At 60.4% G+C, this 17,757-nt stretch overlaps 2 protein-coding genes and 1 long non-coding RNA gene across 8 annotated transcripts; 2 read left to right on the top strand and 1 right to left on the bottom strand.

Moving 5' to 3' along the window:
• Nucleotides 1–521: 521 nt before the first annotated feature.
• On the top strand, nucleotides 522–10,343 carry LOC104916025 (acetylcholinesterase-like). Of its 5 annotated transcripts, XM_085215163.1 has the most exons (6): nucleotides 1,159–1,603; nucleotides 2,657–2,688; nucleotides 5,585–5,796; nucleotides 5,987–8,115; nucleotides 9,280–9,443; nucleotides 10,159–10,343. In XM_085215163.1, the coding sequence occupies exons 1-6, from the start codon at nucleotides 1,473–1,475 to the stop codon at nucleotides 10,278–10,280; spliced, it is 2,790 nt and encodes a 929-aa protein (XP_085071289.1). In that variant the 5' UTR covers nucleotides 1,159–1,472; the 3' UTR covers nucleotides 10,281–10,343. The 5 variants fall into 5 exon arrangements, with proteins under 5 accessions (XP_085071290.1, XP_085071289.1, XP_085071291.1 ...); XM_085215164.1 differs by lacking the exons at nucleotides 1,159–1,603; nucleotides 2,657–2,688 and adding an exon at nucleotides 522–694; XM_085215167.1 differs by lacking the exon at nucleotides 5,585–5,796 and having other exon boundaries at nucleotides 1,554–1,603.
• A 1,497-nt stretch (nucleotides 10,344–11,840) lies between these two features.
• BACC1 (BPTF associated chromatin complex component 1) lies at nucleotides 11,841–17,293 on the bottom strand. 2 transcript variants are annotated; one of them, XM_085215171.1, is made up of 6 exons: nucleotides 16,939–17,290; nucleotides 16,175–16,266; nucleotides 14,393–14,494; nucleotides 13,110–13,282; nucleotides 12,659–12,759; nucleotides 11,841–11,975 (listed from the first exon to the last, which is right to left on the bottom strand). In XM_085215171.1, exons 1-6 carry the CDS (start codon nucleotides 16,957–16,959, stop codon nucleotides 11,847–11,849), a joined length of 618 nt encoding a protein of 205 aa, XP_085071297.1. In that variant the 5' UTR covers nucleotides 16,960–17,290; the 3' UTR covers nucleotides 11,841–11,846. The 2 variants fall into 2 exon arrangements, with proteins under 2 accessions (XP_085071297.1, XP_085071298.1); XM_085215172.1 differs by lacking the exon at nucleotides 14,393–14,494 and having other exon boundaries at nucleotides 16,939–17,293.
• On the top strand, nucleotides 16,991–17,639 carry LOC146541975 (uncharacterized). Its single transcript, XR_014880795.1, has 2 exons — nucleotides 16,991–17,130; nucleotides 17,451–17,639. It is a non-coding gene; the product is annotated as an uncharacterized LOC146541975 (long non-coding RNA).
• The last annotated feature ends 118 nt before the right edge of the window (nucleotides 17,640–17,757 follow it).

Below are 17,757 nucleotides of genomic sequence, written 5' to 3'. Positions count from 1 at the left end.
TTTCCCCCATTTTCCCCCCATTTCTCCCATTTTCCCCCCATTTTTCCCATTTTCCCCTCATTTCTCCCCCTTTTTCCCAATTTGTCCCCATTTATTCCAATTTTGGACCATTTTCCCCCATTTTTTCCCCATTTTTTCCTCATTTTCCCCCCTTGTCCCCACTGCCCCCAATGTCCCCCCAGTGTCCCCACTGTTCCCATTGTTCCCAATGTCCCCCCAATGTCCCCACTGTCCCCAATGTCCCCACTGTCCCCATTTTCCCCCACTGTCCCCAATGTCCCCAATGTCCCCAATGTCCCCCCAATGTCCCCACTGCCCCCAATGTCCCCCCACTGTCCCCAATGTCTCCACTGTCCCCAATGTCCCCCCAATGTCCCCAATGTCCCCACTGTCCCCAATGTCCCCCCACTGTCCCCACTGTCCCCACTGTCCCCAATGTCCCCCCAATGTCCCCCCCTTGTCCCCACTGTCCCCAATGTCCCCCCTTGTCCCCACTGTCCCCTACCTGCCAGCAGCCACCCCAGCAGTGCCACCCCCGTCCCCATGGGACTCTTCCCCGTTGGTGACACGTCGGCGGTGACGGTGACAAATTGTCCCATCCGGGGTGACAGCGGCGCTATATGAGCTCGGGGACACGAGGGGACCTTTGTCCCCAACACCGGGGACATGGGGGATTCACCGACGGTGACAAACGGTGACGTGGGGACATCGGGGTGAAGGGTGTGGGGACACTGGGGACAGCGGTGTGAGGGTGGGGGGACACTGGGGACATTGGGGTGTTGGGGACATTGGGACATTGGGGGTCTGGGGACATTGGGGACATTGGGGACTTTGGGGACTTTGGGGACATTGGGGACATTGGGGATGTTGGGGACATTGGGGGTCTGGGGACATTGGGGACATTGGGGACGTTGGGGACATTGGGGACATTGGGGATATTGGGGACGTTGGGGACATTGGGGGTCTGGGGACATTGGGGACGTTGGGGACGTTGGGGACATTGGGGGTCTGGGGACATTGGGGACATTGGGGATGGTGGGGACATTGGGGACGTTGGGGGTCTGGGGACGTTGGGGGTCTGGGGACATTGGGGACATTGGGGGTCTGGGGACACTGGGGAGAATGGGGACAGTGGGGACATTGTGGGGTCATTGGGGACATTGAGGACAGTGGGGACATTGGGGAGAATGGGGACGATGGGGACACTGTGGGGACATTAAGGGGACATGATGGGGACATGATGGGGACGTTGTAGGACAGACATGGGGACATGATGGGCCATGATGGGACAGACATGGGGACGGACAGGAGGACAGACATGGGGACATGATGGGGCCATTATAGGACAGACATGGGGACGTTATGGGGCCATGATGGGACAGACATGGAGACGGACATGGGGACATGATGGGGACATGATGGGGACGTTATGGGACAGACGTGGGGCCGCGATGGGGACATGATGGGCCACGATGGGGCAGACAGGAGGACAGACGTGGGGCCAGACAGACAGCAGGACAAGATGGCCGGGCGGAGCCGCTGCCGGTTGTCCCTCGGTTGCCACCACAAACAGGCGGTGCCACCAACGGCCGGTGACGCAGAGGTGACACCCAAGGGTGACAGCAGCAGCCCGGGGTGGGGGAAACCAGAGGGCAAACAGGCGGGGCTGAACCGGGAGGGGGGAGGGGGACAGACGGACAGATGGGTGGGGACATGGGACAGAGGGACAATGGGGCGTGGGGACACGTATGGGGACATGGGGATGGGGGGGGGACAATGGGGGAGATGGGGGGACATGGGGACATGGGGGGGACAATGGGAGGAGATGGGGGGACATGGGGACGTGAGGACACGTATGGGGACATGAGGGGGGACAGTGGGTGGGGACAAGGGACAGAGGGACGGGGGGGCGTGGGGACAGGGGAGGGGACATGGGGACACATATGGGGACGTGGGGACATGGGGGGGCAATGGGACATGGGGGGGGATATGGGGACATGGGGACGTGGGGGGACATGGGGACAATGGGACATGGGGACGTGGGGGGGACAATGGAGGGAGATGGGGGGAGATGGGGGGGACATGGGGACACATATGGGGACATGGGGATGTGGGGGGGACAATGGGGACACGTGTGGGGTAGAAAAACCCCCCTAACTGCCCCATAGATCCCCTACAGAATCCCTATGGCTGCCCCACAGATCCCCTATAACTGCCCCAGGCAATTCTAGGGATTCTATGGGGCACTTATAGGGGATCTATGGGGGATCTGTGGGGCGGCCATAGGGGATCTGTGGGGGATCTGGGGGGCACTTATAGGAGATCTATGGGGCAGCCATAGGGGATCTATGGGGGGATTCTATAGGGGATCTACAGGGGATCTATGGGGCAGCCATAAAGGATCTGTGGGGGATCTGTGGGGGATCTATAGGGGATCTATGGGGCATCTATGGGGCAGCCGTAGGGTCTCTATGGGGCGCCCATGGGGTCGCTGCGCGGCTCTTTGGGGCCGAGGCGGCGCCGCTGTGGGGGAGGGGCGGCGATGCCGCAGCGGTGGGGGAGGGGCGGCGCCCAACCCCCCCCTCCCCCCCGCCCCCTCCCCCCCCTCAATTTAACCCCTCCCCCCCCCCCCCCCAACCCCGCCGGGGTTTCGCAGCCGCCGCAGCAGCGAAGGGCGCAGCCATGGAGGTGAGGAAGGCTCTGCCCCATAGCGCCCCATAGCGCCCCATAGCTCTGCCCCATAGCGCCCCATAGCCGCCCCATAGAGCCCCATAACCTCAATAACCCCCCATAGCTTCCATTCATCCTCCATCCGTTCCCATTGCCTCACATCCCTGCCCCACAGCGCCCCATAGCGCCCCATAGCTGCCCTATAGCCGCCCCGTAGCTCTGCCCCATAGCGCCCCATTGCGCCCCATGACCCCCATAACCCCCCATAGCCTCCATTCATCCTTCATCCGTTCCCATTGCCTTAAATCTCCGCCCCATAGCTCTGCCCCATAGCTCTGCCCCATAGCCGCCCCATAGCCGCCCTATAGCCACCCCATAGCTTTGCCCCCTAGCGCCCCCTAGCGCCCCATAACCCCACAGCCCCCCCACAGCCCCCCATTCATCCTCCATCCGTTCCCATTGCCTCACATCCCTGCCCCATAGCCGCCTCATAGCTCTGCCCCATAGCCACCCCATAGCGCCCTATAGCTCTGCCCCATAGCCGCCCTATAGCCGCCCCATAGCTCTGCCCCATAGCGCCTCATAAGCCCCATAACCCCACAGCCCCCCATTCATCCTCCATCCGTTCCCATTGCCTCACATCCCTGCCCCATAGCCACCCCATAGCCGCCCCATAGCTGCCCCATAGCTGCCCTATGGCCACCCCATAGCTCTGCCCCACAGCGCCCCCTAGCGCCCCATAAGCCCCATAACCCCCCATAGCCTCCATTCATCCTTCATCCGTTCCCATTGCCTTAAATCTCTGCCCCATAACTCTGCCCCATAGCCGCCCTATAGCCACCCCATAGCGCCCCATAACCCCACAGCCCCCCCACACCCACCATTCATTCTCCATCCATTACCATTGCCTCACATCCCTGCCCCATAGCGCCCCATAGCCGCCCCATAGCTCCATATAACCCCATATCAGCCCCATAGCCGCCCCATAGCGGCCCCCAATCCCACCTCGGCCCCATAACCCCAAATCCCCCCCATCGCCCCATATCTGCCCCACCCCCCCCAGTTCCCATTCTCCTGAGTCATCCTTTCCCTCTGCCCCACAGCTCCCATCCCTGCCCCATATCCACCCCATAACCACCCCATAACCACCCCATAACCACCCCATATCCACCCCATAACTGCCCCATAACCACCCCATAACCACCTCATAACTGCCCCATAACTGCCCCATATCCACCTCATTATTCCATACCTGCCCCATATCCGCCCCATTACCCCAGAACCCCGCCATAACTCCCTATCCGCCCCATAACCGCCCCATAACACCGTATCTGCCCCATAACCACCCCGTATTCACCCCATAACCGCATCCCTGCCCCATAGCCCTATATCCACCCCATATGGGGAGATCTACAGGGCCTGGGGTCTCCCAATGGGGTTCCCTATGGGGTGGGGTTCTATGGGGTGGGGGGTTTCCTATGGGGCAAGGATCTATGGGGTGGGGCTCTCTCTATAGGGCCGATCTATGGGTCTAGAGCCAATCTATGGGGCTGGAGCCCTTTATAGGGCCGATCTATGGGGCTGGAGTCAATCTATTGGGCTGGAGCCAGTCTATGGGGCAGGGGCTCTCTACAGGGCCGATCTATGTGGCAGGCCTCTCTATAGGGCCAATCTATGGGGCAGGGGCTCTTTATAGGTCCCATCTATGGGGCTGGAGCCAATCTATGGGGCAGGGGTTCTCTATGGGGCCGATCTATGGGGCCAGGGTCAATCTATGGGGCTGAAGCCAATCTATGGGGCCGGGCTCAATCCGTGGGGTCGCAGTGCCCCCCAGGTGCCCCCTTTCCACCCTCCCCCCCCCCCCATTTCCGCTGGGGGGATTTTTGCTGCTATTTGGGGTTTCTCCACCTGTTGTGGGGCTGGGGGGGGGGGGGGGGGGAAACTTCCGCCCACCCTGCGGGGCCCCACAGAGCGGCACCAGAAATTGGGGGGGGGGAGGGGGGCAGTGGGGGGCGGGGGTCTGCCCCATAGATCTGCCCCATAGATCTGCTCCATAGATCTGCCCCATAGATCGGCCCCATAGATCTGCCCTATAGAACTTCCCTGTAGATCTGCCCCATAGATCTGCCCCACAGATGGCTCTGCCCCATAGATCTGCCCTATAGATCGGCCCCATAGATCTGCCCCATAGATGTGCCCCGTAGATCTGCCCCATAGATCGGGCCCATAGATCTGCCCTACAGATGGCTCTGCCCCATAGATCTGCCCCATAGATCTGCCCATAGATCTGCCCCATAGATTGGCCCCATAGATCTGCCCCGTAGATGGCTTTGCCCCATAGATGTGCCCCATAGATCTTCCCTGTAGGTCTGTCCCATAGGTCAGCCCCATAGATCTGCCCCATAGATCCGCCCCATAGACGGCAGCCCTACAAGGCGCCCCTTTGGCTCCTCCTGCCGACCCCAAAAGTGGCACCGCGACCCCAAGCCCGGATTTTTTTTTCCTACAGCGCCCCCAAGTGACCGGCGGTGCGCATTGCATCGGCTTCCATCCGGGGCCTTTGAACCCCATCGCCTTAACCGCCCCATATCCACCCCATATCCACCCCATAACCGCCCCATAACTGCCCCATAACCGCCCCATAACCACCCCATAACCACCCCATAACCGCCCCATAACTGCCCCATAACCGCCCTATATCCACCCCATATCCACCCCATAACCTCCCCCACACCCCATAACCACCCCATATCCCCCCATATCCACCCCATATCCACCCCATAACCTCCCCCACACCCCATAACCACCCCATATCCCCCCATATCCACCCCATATCCACCCCATAACCACCCCACACCCCACCACTCCGCAGCCCCATAACAAAACCCCATAACGTCTCTCTTTCCCCCCACAGCCCTACAAGCTGCTGCCTCTCCTCCTCCTCCTCCTCCTCGCCGACCCCACATCAACCCACCCCATATCGGCCCATGCAGATTTTTTTTCCCTACAGTGCCCCCAAGTGGCCGGCGGTGCGCATTGCATCGGCCGATATGGGGCCGTGGGCCGATATGGACCACCATATCGGCCCACGCGGATTTTGCCTACAGCGCCCCCAAGCGGCCGGCGGTGCGCATTGCATCGGCTCCCATCCGGGGCCTTTGAACCCCATCACCACCCCATAACCGCCCCATATCCACCCCATAACCTCCTCCACACTTCATAATCACCCATAACCACCCCATAACCCCAACACCCACACCCCACCACCCCACAGCCCCATAACAAAACCCCACAACCTCTCTCTTTCCCCCCACAGCCCTACAAGCTGCTGCCTCTCCTCCTCCTCCTCCTCCTCGCCGACCCCACATCAACCGACCCCATATCAACCGACCCCATATCGGCCGACCCCATATCGGCCCACGCGGATTTTGCCTACAGCGCCCCCAACCGGCCGACGGTGCGCATTGCATCGGGTTCCATCCGGGGCCTTTTGCTCCCTGCCGGCTCTTCCACGGCCGCCGCCTTTTTGGGAATCCCGTTCGCCGTCCCCCCTTTGGGATCTCTCCGCTTCCGCCCCCCGATCCCGATCCCGAAGCCCTGGCCCGGTATCCGTGACGCAGATTCTCAGCCATTCGCTTGTTACCAAATCGTAGACACCACGTTTCCGGGTTTTCCCGACTCCGAAATGTGGAACCCTAATAGGGAAATGAGCGAGGATTGCCTGTATCTCAACGTCTGGACCCCGAAAAGGCGACCCTACAAAGCCCCCGTGATGGTTTGGATTTACGGGGGGGGGTTTTACAGCGGTTCCGTTTCTCTGGATGTTTACGACGGGCGATTCCTGGCCGTGGCCGAGGGCGCCGTGGTGATTTCCATGAATTACCGCGTGGGATCTTTAGGATTTTTAGCCCTGCCGGGTCAGCGGGACGCACCTGGGAACGTGGGTTTGTGGGACCAGCGCTTGGCTTTGCAGTGGATAAAGGAAAACGCCGAGGCTTTCGGGGGAGATCCGAATCTGGTGACCCTGTTTGGCGAAAGCGCCGGCGCCGCTTCTGTGGGATTTCATCTCTTGTCGCCCCACAGCCAGGGGTTGTTTAATAGGGCCGTCCTACAGAGCGGTTCCCCTAACGGACCTTGGGCCAGCATCGGGGCGGCCGAAGGGAGAAGGAGGGCGATGCTTTTAGGGCGGGTGGTGGGGTGCCCCTATGGGAACGAGACGGAATTATTGGGGTGCCTACGGGGGAAGGAACCCGGGGAGCTTTTGGAGGGGGAAGGGATGGTGATGCCACCCCAAAGCGTTTTTAGGTTCGCTTTCGTTCCCGTCGTGGATGGGGAGTTTTTGGTTGACAGCCCCGATGTTGTTTTAGGGGGTTACGGGGCGGGTTATGGGGTCAGGGGGGGCCGGGAGGGGGATGGGGTCGGGGGTCGGGGGGTGCAAGGGGGGAGGGAGGGGGATGGGGTGGAGGGTCATGGGGTTGGGGGTCACGGGGTCGAACGTCGGGAGGCTGAGGGTTATGGGGTCGGTTACGGGGTCGGGGGGGGGAGGGAGGAGGATGGGGTCGGCGGCTATGGGGTGAAGGAAGAGGTAGGGGGGGGTTATGGGGTGGGGGAGGGTTATGGGGCTGGGGGTTATGGGGTGAAGGAGTCGTCTGATGGTTATGGGGTCAGCGGGTTGTCTGGAGGCCACGGGGTCAAGACGGCCTCCAGACCCCAAAGGGACGAGGCGTCACCCGACGGTTACGGGGTCAAGGGGTCATCGGATTCTTATGGGGCCAAGACGGCCTCCAGGCCCCACAGGGACGAGGCGTCACCCGACGGTTACGGGGCCAAGGAGGGCTATGGGGCCAAGGAGGGCTATGGGGCCAAGGAGGGCTATGGGGCCAAGGAGGGCTATGGGGTGAAGGGTTCGTCGGACTCCTTCGGGGCCAAGACGTCCTCCGGCCCCCACAGGGAGGTGGAGGTTCTCCTTGGGGCCGTTAGGGACGAAGGTTCCTATTTCCTGGTCTACGGGGTCCCGGGTTTCGGGAAGGACAACGAAAGCCTGATCAGTAGAGAGGAATTCCTGGGGGGGGTCCGGATGGGGGTCCCTCAAGCCAACGACTTGGCAGCCGAGGCCGTGGTCCTTCATTACACCGACTGGATGGACGCCGACAACCCGATCAAAAACAGGGAGGCTCTGGACGACATCGTGGGGGATCACAACGTCGTCTGCCCCCTGATGGCCTTCGCCCAGCGCTGGGCTCAGAGGGGGGGCAGAGTTTACGCTTATCTCTTCGACCACCGCGCTTCGACCCTGCTGTGGCCCCCTTGGATGGGGGTCCCGCACGGCTACGAGATCGAATTCGTGTTCGGGCAGCCGCTGGATCCTAAAAAGAATTACACCAGGGAGGAGGTGGAGCTCAGCAGGAGGATCATGCGGTACTGGGGGAACTTCGCCCGAACCGGGTAGGGTGCATGTAGGGGGCAGGGGGTAATGGGGGGCGAGGGGGGTGGGAGTAATGGGGGCAATGGGGGCAGGGGGGTAATGGGGGGCGAGGGGGGTGGGAGTAATGGGGGCAATGGGGGCAGGGGGGTAATGGGGGCAATGGGGGATTGGGAGTAATGGGGGCAATGGGGGCAGGGGGGTAATGGGGGCAATGGGGGCAATGGGGGCAATGGGGGCAATGGGGGGTTGGGAGTAATGGGGGCAATGGGGGCAGGGGGGTAATGGGGGCATTGGGGTCAATGGGGAAGTTGGGGTGAATGGGGGCAATGGGCTCAATGGGGTCAATGGGGGCGTTGGGGTCAATGGGGAAGTTGGGGGCAATGGGGGCATTGGGGTCAATGGGGGCAATGGGGTCAATGGGGGCAATGGGGGCATTGGGGTCAATGGGGACAATGGCGACGATGGGGTCAATGGCGGCAATGGGGTGAATGGGGGCATTGGGGTCAATGGGGGCAATGGGGGCAATGGGGTCAATGGGGTCAATAGGGAAGTTGGGGTCAATGGGGTCAATGGGGAAGGTGGGGTGAATGGGGTGAATGGGGGCAATGGGGTCAAATGGGGGCATTGGAGCCAATGGGGTCAATGGGGGCGATGGGGGCAATGGGGTGAATGGGGACGTTGGGGTCACTGGGGTCAAATGGGGGCATTGGGGTCAGTGGGGAACCGGGTTTCCATTGGGTTTCATTGGGCTCTATGGGGCCAACAGAGCTCTATGGGGACATCGGGGTCCAGTGGGGACATTGGGGTCTGACCCCACCGACCCCCTTTGACCCCATTGACCCTTCCCTGACCCCTACCTGACCTCTGACCCCACAGTGACCCCAGTGGGGGGAGTTGGTGGTTCACACTGACCCCAGTGACCCCCATTGATCCCACGGATCCCCATTGACCCCCATTGACCCCCAGCTGACCTCTGACCTCTCCCTGACCCTTTGCTGACCTTTGACCCCGCAGTGACCCCAAAGGGGGGGGGGTCAGGGATCCCATCTGGCTGCTGCTGACCCCACTGACCCCCATCGACCCCATGGAACCCCATTGACCCCACCGACCCCAGCTGACCCCCAGCTGACCCCCAGCTGACCTCTCACCCCTGTCTGACCCCTGTCTGACCTTTGACCCCACAGTGACCCTAACGGGGGGGTCGGGGGTCCCTCCTGGCCGCCCTACACGCCGTCAGGTCAGCGCTACGCCCACCTCAACGCCCGGCCCCTGGCTGTGGGGCAGGGATTGAGGACCCAAATCTGCGCCTTCTGGACCCGATTCCTGCCCAAGCTGCTCAACGCCACCGGTATGGGGGCCTTAGGGGGGCTTTGGGGTCTTTATGGGGTCTTTATGGGATCAGGGGGTCCTATGGGGTCTTTATGGGGTCAGGGGGATGTGGGGATGCGGGGTCACAGATCTGCACCCAATTCCTGCCCAAGCTGATCAACGCCACAGTATGGGGTCTTTATGGGTTCCTTATGGGGTTTTTGTAGGGTCAGGGGGTCCTATGGGATCAGGGGGTTTATAGGGTCGGTTTGGGGTGGTTATGGGGTCAGGGGGACGTTGGGATATGGGGTCACAGATCTGCGCCTTCTGGACCCGATTCCTGTCCAAGCTGCTCAATGCCACCAGTATGGGGTCCTTATGGGGTCTTTATGGGGTCAGGGATCCTCTGGGGTCCTTATGGGGTCCTTATGGGGTCCTTATGGGGTCAGGGGACTTTTATCGGGTCCTTATGGGTTCAAGGGGGGCTTATAGGGTCCTTATGGGGTCCTCACGGTATCAGGGGGTCCTTATGGGGTAAGAAGTGCTTATAGAGTCTTTATGGGGTTTTTATGGCGTCTTTATGGGGTCCTTATGGTGTCAGGGGGTCCTTATGGGGTCAGGAGGCTTTCATAGGGTCCTTATGGGGTCAGGGGGGGCTTATAGGGTCCTGATGTGTTCGGGGGCGATTTATAGGTTCAGAAGGTCCTTATTTAGGGTTCCCCCCCCCCCCCATTTTTGGGGTCCCTGGGCTGCAGGTCCCCCGGAGGACGCGGAACGCGAATGGCGGCTGGAATTCCACCGCTGGAGCTCCTACATGGGCCGCTGGAGGACTCAATTCGAGCACTACAGCCGCCAGCAGCCCTGCGCCACCCTCTGAGACACCGCGGCTGCAACCCCAGGGTCCCCAGCACCCGGAGCTGTCACCAACAGTGTCACCAACAACTGTCACCAACGACAATGTCACCAACACCGTCACCAACACCTGGACCTGTCCCCAACACCCGGAGCTGTCACCAACACCCGGAGCCGTCCCTGTTGTTGTCACCAACCCCAAAACCCAGAGCTGTGATTGCCCCCATAGTTGCTCCACAGTGCCCCACAACCACCCCACAGCGCCCCACAGTGCCCCATAACCACCCCATAACACCCCATATCCACCCCACAGCACCCTACAACCACCTTACAGCGCCCCATAACCACCCCACAGCGCCCCATAACGCCCCATAGCACCCCACAGTGCCCCATAACCACCCCACAGTGACCCACAGCACCCCATAACACCCCACAGTGTCCCATGTCCACCCTACAGCATCCCATATCCACCCCATAACCACCCCATATCTACCCCACAGCACCCCAGTGCCCCATAACCACCCCACAGCTCCCCATAACACACCATAGTGCCCCACAGCGCCCCTTAACACCCCACAGCACCCCATATCCACCCCATAGCGCCCCATAACCACCCCACAGCGCCCCATAACACCCCACCCCACCCCACAGTGCCCCACAACCACCCCGTATCCACCCCACAGCACCCCATAACCACCCTATAGAGCCCCACAGCACCCCATAACACCCCACAGCACCCCATATCCATCCCATAGCGCCCCATAACCACCCCACAGTGCCCCATACACCCCATAGAACCCCATAACCACCCCATAGCGCCCCATAACCACCCCACAGCACCCCATAACCACCCCATAGCACCCCACAGCGCCCCATAACCGCTCCGTAGTGCCCAATAACCACCCCACAGCGCCCCATAACACCCCATAGCACCCCATATCCACCCCACAGCACCCCATAGCTCCCCACAGCACCCCATAACCACTCCGCAGTGCCCAATAACCACCCCACAGTGCCCCATAACCACCCCATAGCGCCCCACAGCACCCCGTAACTGCTCCGCAGTGCCCCACAACCATCCCACAGCGCCCCACAACCACCCCAACAACCCGGAGCTGTGGCTGTTGTGTCACCCCAATAAAGACTGAACTCAGCGCTGCGTGTCCCTGTGGGGGGGGGTCCTCATAAATGGGGGGGGGTCCTTATAAAGGGGGGGGGTCTTCATAAAGGGGGAGTCCTCATAAAGAGGAAGGGGTCCTAATAAAGGGGGGGGGGTCCTCATAAAGGGGGGAAATCTCATAAGGGGGGGGGGCTTCATGAAGGAGGAAATCTCTATAAAGGGGGGGGTCTCCTTATAAGGGGGGGTCTCATAAATTGGGCAGGCGGCTTTCATAAAGGGGGGGGGTTCCTGATAAAACGGGGGGTGTCCTCATGGAGGGAGGTGGGGGTCCTCATAAAGGGGGGGGTCCATAGAGATGGAGGGTCTCCATAAAGGGGGGTTGCTCATTAATGGGGGGTCTTCATTAACGGGGGGGGTCCTCATTAAGGGGGGGAGGAAAGAAAACATCACAAAATATCAGGGGGGCCTTTTTTATTGGGGTGCAAATATTGGGGGGGGATTTGGGGGTTTCGGGGGGGGGGGGGGCGGCGTCCGTTGGTCGTTTGGGGTCCTTTTAGGGAGGGGGGGGAGGAGGGGGTCCCACGGAGGGCTGCATTCACACTGCGGGGGGGAATTAAAGATTTATGGAGAGAAAACAGCGCCCCCTAGAGACCCATAGGGACCCACAGAGACCCATAGGGACCCCATAGAGACCCCATAGAGACCCACAGAAACCTATAGGGACCCATAGGGACCCATAGAGACCCCACAGAGAACAATTGAACCTCATAGAGACCCATAGCGCCCCACAGCGCCCCCTAGAGACCCATGGGGACCCATAGGGACCCATAGAGACCCATAGAGCCCAATAGAGACCCATAGCGCCCCACAGCGCCCCCTAGAGAGATCCCCTATAGACACCTATAGCAACCATAGGGACCCATAGAGACCCATAAATACCCCATAACTGCCCCATAGAAACCCATATCCACCCCATAACCACCCCCCCATAACACCCCCATAATCCCCCCATAACCCCATTACCCCCCCACAACTCCCCCCCATAACCCCATATTCCCCTCATAACCCCATAACCCCCCCAAGACCCCCCATAACCCCATAACCCCCCCCATAACTCCGTAACCCCCCCCACAACCCCCCCCATAACGCCATAACCCCATAACCACCCCATAACCTCCCCCCATAACCCCATAAACCCCCCCCACGCCCCCCCATAACCCCATATCCCCATAACCCCCCCATAACCCCGTAACCCCCCCCACGACCCCCCCAGCCCCCCTCACCCATTTCCTGGGGGCTCCTTTTAGGGTTTTGGGGGGTTCCCCCAACCCTTCCACGTCCACCACGTCCCCCCCGGGGGGGTCGGCATCAGTGGGGGGGGGCTCTAAAAAAAAAAAAAAAAAGGGGGGGGATCAGAAATTGAAGGGGGGGGTCCCAAATTTGGGGGGGGGGATTCCTAAAATGGAGGGGTCCCAAAACTGGGGGAGGAGTCCTAAAATTGGGGGGTGGGGGGGGTCTCTGATTTGGGGCGCTCCTAAATTACTGGGGGGGGTCCCAGAATTGGGAGGGGTCCTAAAATGGGGGGGGTCCCAAATTATTGGGGGGTCCTAAAATGGGGGGGTCCTAAAATGGGGGGGTCCCAAAATGGGGGGTGTCCCAAATTATTGGGGGAGTCCTAAAAGGGAGGATCCCAAAATGAGGGGAGGTCCCAAATTATTGGGGGGGGTCCCATACCGGAAGTGGATTTGGGTCTCTTCGGGGGGGGTTCCGGTGACGCCCCGCCCCCCGCCGTTCCCCCCCCCCCGGGGCGTCGCTGCCCCCGTTTGGGTGAATCGGGGGGGGGGGGCGGAACCGCGAGCCCCCCCTCTTCGTACGCCTTCCGGCGGGCGGCGCCGCGGAGCTGAGCGCTGATTGGACGAGAGAGAGAAAATGGGCGGGGTTAGGGGCGGAAGCGGAAGTGAGGGGGGAGGAAAGGGCAGGGTGGGGGAATTTGGGATGAAAAATGGGGATTTTGGGGGTGGAGTTCTGGGAATTTGTGTCATTTTATGGGGATTTGGGGTGAAGTTGAGGGATTCAGGGGGAAATTGGGAGTTTTGGGGTTGTTTTGGGGGTGAATTTGAGGGGGGGACCGCGAGGCCCCCCCCCTTCGTGCGACTTCCGGCGGGCGGCGCCGCGGAGCTGAGCGCTGATTGGACGGGGCAGAAAAAGGGGGAGGGACAAGGGACGGAAGCGGAAGTGCGGGATGGGGAAAAAGGGGGAGGAAAGGGAGGGGATTTGGGGGCATTTTGGGGTAAAATCCGGATGTTTTGGGGGCATTTTGGGGCATTTTAAGGGAATTTCGGGAGAAATTGGGAGATTTGGGGTCATTATTGGGGCGAAATTGGGGGATACGGGGGGGGCACTTCCGGACCCCCCATTCGTACGACTTCCGGCGGACGGCGCCGCCGAACTGAGCGCTGATTGGACGGGAGAGGAAAAGGGGCGGGGTTAGGAGCAGAAGCGGAAGTGGGGATTGGGGGACGGGATTTGGGAGCATTTTGGGGTAAAATTGGGGGATTTTGGGTCATTTTGTGGTGAAATTAAAGGAATCTGGGGGCATTTTCATGGAATTTTGCGGTGAAACTGGGGGATTTTTGAGGGAAATTGGGAATTTTGGGGTATTTTAGGGGGGAATTAGGGGTGAAATTGAGGGATTTTGGGTCATTTTGGGGTGAATTTAAGGGATTTTGGGTCCATTTTGGGGCAGAATTTGGGGATTTTGGGGCTGAAATCCGTGGGATTTGGGATCAGGAGAGGGTGGGAGTGGGGGTCAGTGGGGTCTTTGGGGTCGATTTGGGGCATTTTGGGTCCAACTGGGTCCATTTTGGGGTCAATTTGGATTCATTTTGGGGCAGAATTTGGGGATTTGGGGGCTGAAATTTGTGGGATTTGGGGTCAGGAGGGGGTGGGGGGGGGGGTCAGTGGGGTCTTTGGGGTCGATTCGGGGTTTTTTGGGGGCTTTGGGGCCGCCCCCTTACAGCGTGCGCTCCCTGATGATGGCGCTGATGCGCTGCAGGTCGTCCCCAAAGCGCCGCACGGCCGCGCGCAGCAGCTCCAGCTCCGCCGGCGTCCACTTGGCCCTGCCCCACAGCGCCCCATAGCTGCCCCATGGCTGCCCCACAGCGCCCCATGGCTGCCCCACAGCGCCCCACAGAACCCCATATTTCTTCCTAGAACCTCACAGAACTCTATAGTGCCCCATAGAAACCCACAGAGACCCATATTGCCCCATAGCGCCCCCTAGAGTCCCATAGGGACCCACAGAGTGACCCTGCCCCACGGCGCCCCATGGCTGCCCCACAGCGCCCCATAGAACCCTGTAGTGCCCCATAGAAACAGAGACCCATAGAAACCTATAGAGACCCATATTGCCCCCCTAGAGCCCCATAGGGACCCACAGACTGACCCTGCCCCACAGCGCCCCATGGCTGCCCCATAGCGCCCCCTAGAGCCCCATGGAGCCTTATAGCGCACCACAGAAACCCATAGAGACCCATAGGGCCCCATATTGCCCCATAGCGCCCCATGGCCACCCCATAGCGCCCCCTAGAACCTCAAAGCTGCCCCACTGCACCCCATAGAACCCTACAGTGCCCCATAGAAAGACACAGAGAACCCACAGAGCCCCATAGCTGCCCCATAGCACCCCATATTGCCTCATAAAATCCCGTATCCCCCCAAATCCCCCATATCACCCCATAGCTGCCCCATATCATCCCATATCCCCCCATCTGACCCCATATCACCCCATAGCTGCCCCATATCACCCCATATCTCCCAATCTGACCCCACAGCTGCCCCATCTGACCCTATAGGACCCCATAATGACCCATAACGACCCCCCAGAGCCCAAAGCCCCCCAGTGACCCCATATCACCCCATAGCTGCCCCATATCACCCCATAGCTGCCCAACCTGACCCTGTCTGAACCCATATCACCCCATCTGACCCTATATGACTCCCCAGACCCCATAGGGACCCCATAAGGGCCTCATAAGGACCCCACAAGGACCCCACAAGGACCCTCCAGACCCCACAAGGACCCCATAAGTACCCATAAAGACCCCATAGGGACCCCATAGACCCCATAAGGACCCATAGATCCCCCAGACCCCACAAGGACCCCACAAGGACCCCCCAGACCCCATAAAGACCCCACAAGGACCCCACAAGGACCCCAGAGACCCCATAAGGTCCCCATAAGGACCCCAATGACCCCCCAGACCCCACAAGGACACCATAAGGACACCCCAGACCCCATAGGGACCCCACAAGGACCCCATAGATCCCCCAGACCCCACAAGGACCCCACAAGGACACCCCAGACCCCTAAGGACCCCACAAGGACCCCATAAGGACCCCCCAGACCCCATAAGGACCCCACAAGGACCCCCCAGACCCCATAAGTACCCATAAGGACCCCATAAGGACCCCATAGATCCCCCAGACCCGACAAGGACCCCACAAGGACCCCATAAAGACCCCATAAGGACCCCATAGGGACCCCACAAGGACCCCATAGATCCCCCAGACCCTACAAGGACCCCAGAGACCCCAGAGACCCCACAAGGACCCCACAAGGACCTCATAAGGACCACATAAGGACCCCACAAGGACCCACCAGACCCCATAAGGACCCATAAGGACCCCATAAGGACCCCATAGATCCCCCAGACCCGACAAGGACCCGACAAGGACCCCATAAAGACCCCATAAGGACCCCATAGGGACCCCATAAGGCCCCCATAGGGACCCCGTACCCCGCAGGGCTGTCGGCCATGGGGTGCAGCTGCATCGTCAGCTCCCCGAGGCGGGAGAAGGCGGCGCCGGCGGCAGAGAAGATCTCACCGACCTGTGGGAGCAACTGGGATGGACTGGGAGGGACTGGGAGGGGACTGGGAAAGACTGGGATGGTCTAGGAGAATACTGGGATATACTGGGAGGGACTGGGAGGGACTGGGAGAATACTGGGATATACTGGGATGGACTGGGAGAGGACTGGGAAGGACTGGGAGGGACTGGGAGAATACTGGGATATACTGGGAGGGACTGGGAGGGACTGGGAGAATACTGGGATATACTGGGATGGACTGGGAGAGGACTGGGAAGGACTGGGAGGGACTGGGAGAATACTGGGATATACTGGGATGGACTGGGAGAGGACTGGGAGGGACTGGGACGGACTGGGAGGGACTGGGAGAATACTGGGATATACTGGGAGGGACTGGGAGGGACTGGGAGGGACTGGGTGGCAACATGTGGGGCTGAAGGGGTTCTATGGGGTTTCTATGGGGCTGAAGGGGTTCTATGGGGTTTCTATGGGGCTGGGGGAATTCTATGGGGCCAGGGGGGTCCCTATGGGGTTTCTATGGGGCCGAGGGTTTTCTGTGGGGTTTCTATGGGTCTTTGGGTCCTTGTGGGGTTTTTATGGGGCTGAAGGGGGGGGGGGGGGGGGCGGCTCATCGTGGGCCCCAGAGCCACCGGAAGTCCCTTCAGCCCCACACCGGAAGTCCCTCCCTCTCACCTTGGTGGACGCCGATGTCATGGCGGCGGGCCCCGCTGTTGTTCCTCCTCCTCCTCCGCCGCCGCTTCCGCCTTCCGCGCGCCGCCGCCGCCGCTCCGCGTCCGCCTCAATGGTGGCGGCGGCGCGGGGCGCTCAGCCCGCTTCTCCCGGTGGCGGCCGCGCCCACCTCCGGTCTTCTCCTTTCCGTTTCCGGTATGTCCCTTTCTCTCTTATGGTCTTCTCCTTTTCTACTTCCGGTCGTCCTGCCTTACTTTCGGCCTATCGCTTCCGTGGGATGAGCGCTCCTGCCGCTCTAGCAGCGCGATTCTATGGTTTTATCCCCCCTCCGGCTCATCGCAAGCTACTTCCGGTGGGATGAGGGCTCCCGCCGCTCTAGCCGCGCGACTCTATGGTTTTATCCCTCTCCTCGACCTCGTAAAAACAAAAAGACCCTCAAAAAAGCCCCAAATGTCCCAAAAATGGCAGCAAAATCGGTTTGTTAACAGAGAATAATGTTTTTTATTGGGATCCAGGGTTGGAACGTCGTAAGTAAGAGAGAAACCAAACCAGTCGGTCCTCCAAGCACCACCTACGGGTCCTCCAACCACCACCAACAGGATCAGAACCAGGACATGGGGGGAAATGGGGTCTTTTGGGGGGTCTCCATGGTAACAGACCCACAGAACTGCATACAGGTGTACAATACAGCATTTTTTATTACAGTGTTTGGGTTGGAACGTTGTAGGTAAGATGAAAATCAAACCAGTCGGTCCTCCAAGCATCAGCTCCGGGTCCTCCAACCACCACCACCGGGATCAGAACCAGGATATGGGGGGCAAA

The sequence above is a fragment of the Meleagris gallopavo genome, unplaced genomic scaffold (genome assembly GCF_905368555.1).
Source record: "Meleagris gallopavo unplaced genomic scaffold, MGAL_WU_HG_1.1 scaffold_7, whole genome shotgun sequence".
Classification (NCBI taxonomy): Eukaryota; Metazoa; Chordata; class Aves; order Galliformes; family Phasianidae; genus Meleagris; species Meleagris gallopavo.
The sequence above is the reverse complement of the archived record's forward strand: the minus strand, read 5'-3'. Positions and strand labels throughout refer to the sequence as shown.

Bases quoted from the DNA above. Each gene is read 5' to 3' on its own strand.
- LOC104916025 (XM_085215163.1), top strand. From the start codon at position 1,473: ATGGGGCAGACAGGAGGACAGACGTGGGGCCAGACAGACAGCAGGACA. The intron at 5,797-5,986 runs GTGCGCATTGCA...TTCCCCCCACAG, and splicing joins GCGCCCCCAAGCGGCCGGCG to CCCTACAAGCTGCTGCCTCT. The intron at 8,116-9,279 runs GTAGGGTGCATG...TTGACCCCACAG, and splicing joins GGGAACTTCGCCCGAACCGG to TGACCCTAACGGGGGGGTCG.
- BACC1 (XM_085215171.1), bottom strand. From the start codon at position 16,959: ATGACATCGGCGTCCACCAAG. The intron at 12,760-13,109 runs GTATGGGACCCC...TTTTTTTTTTAG, and splicing joins GAGACCCAAATCCACTTCCG to AGCCCCCCCCCACTGATGCC. The intron at 11,976-12,658 runs GTGAGGGGGGCT...TCCCCCCCGCAG, and splicing joins AAGGAGCCCCCAGGAAATGG to TGTGAATGCAGCCCTCCGTG.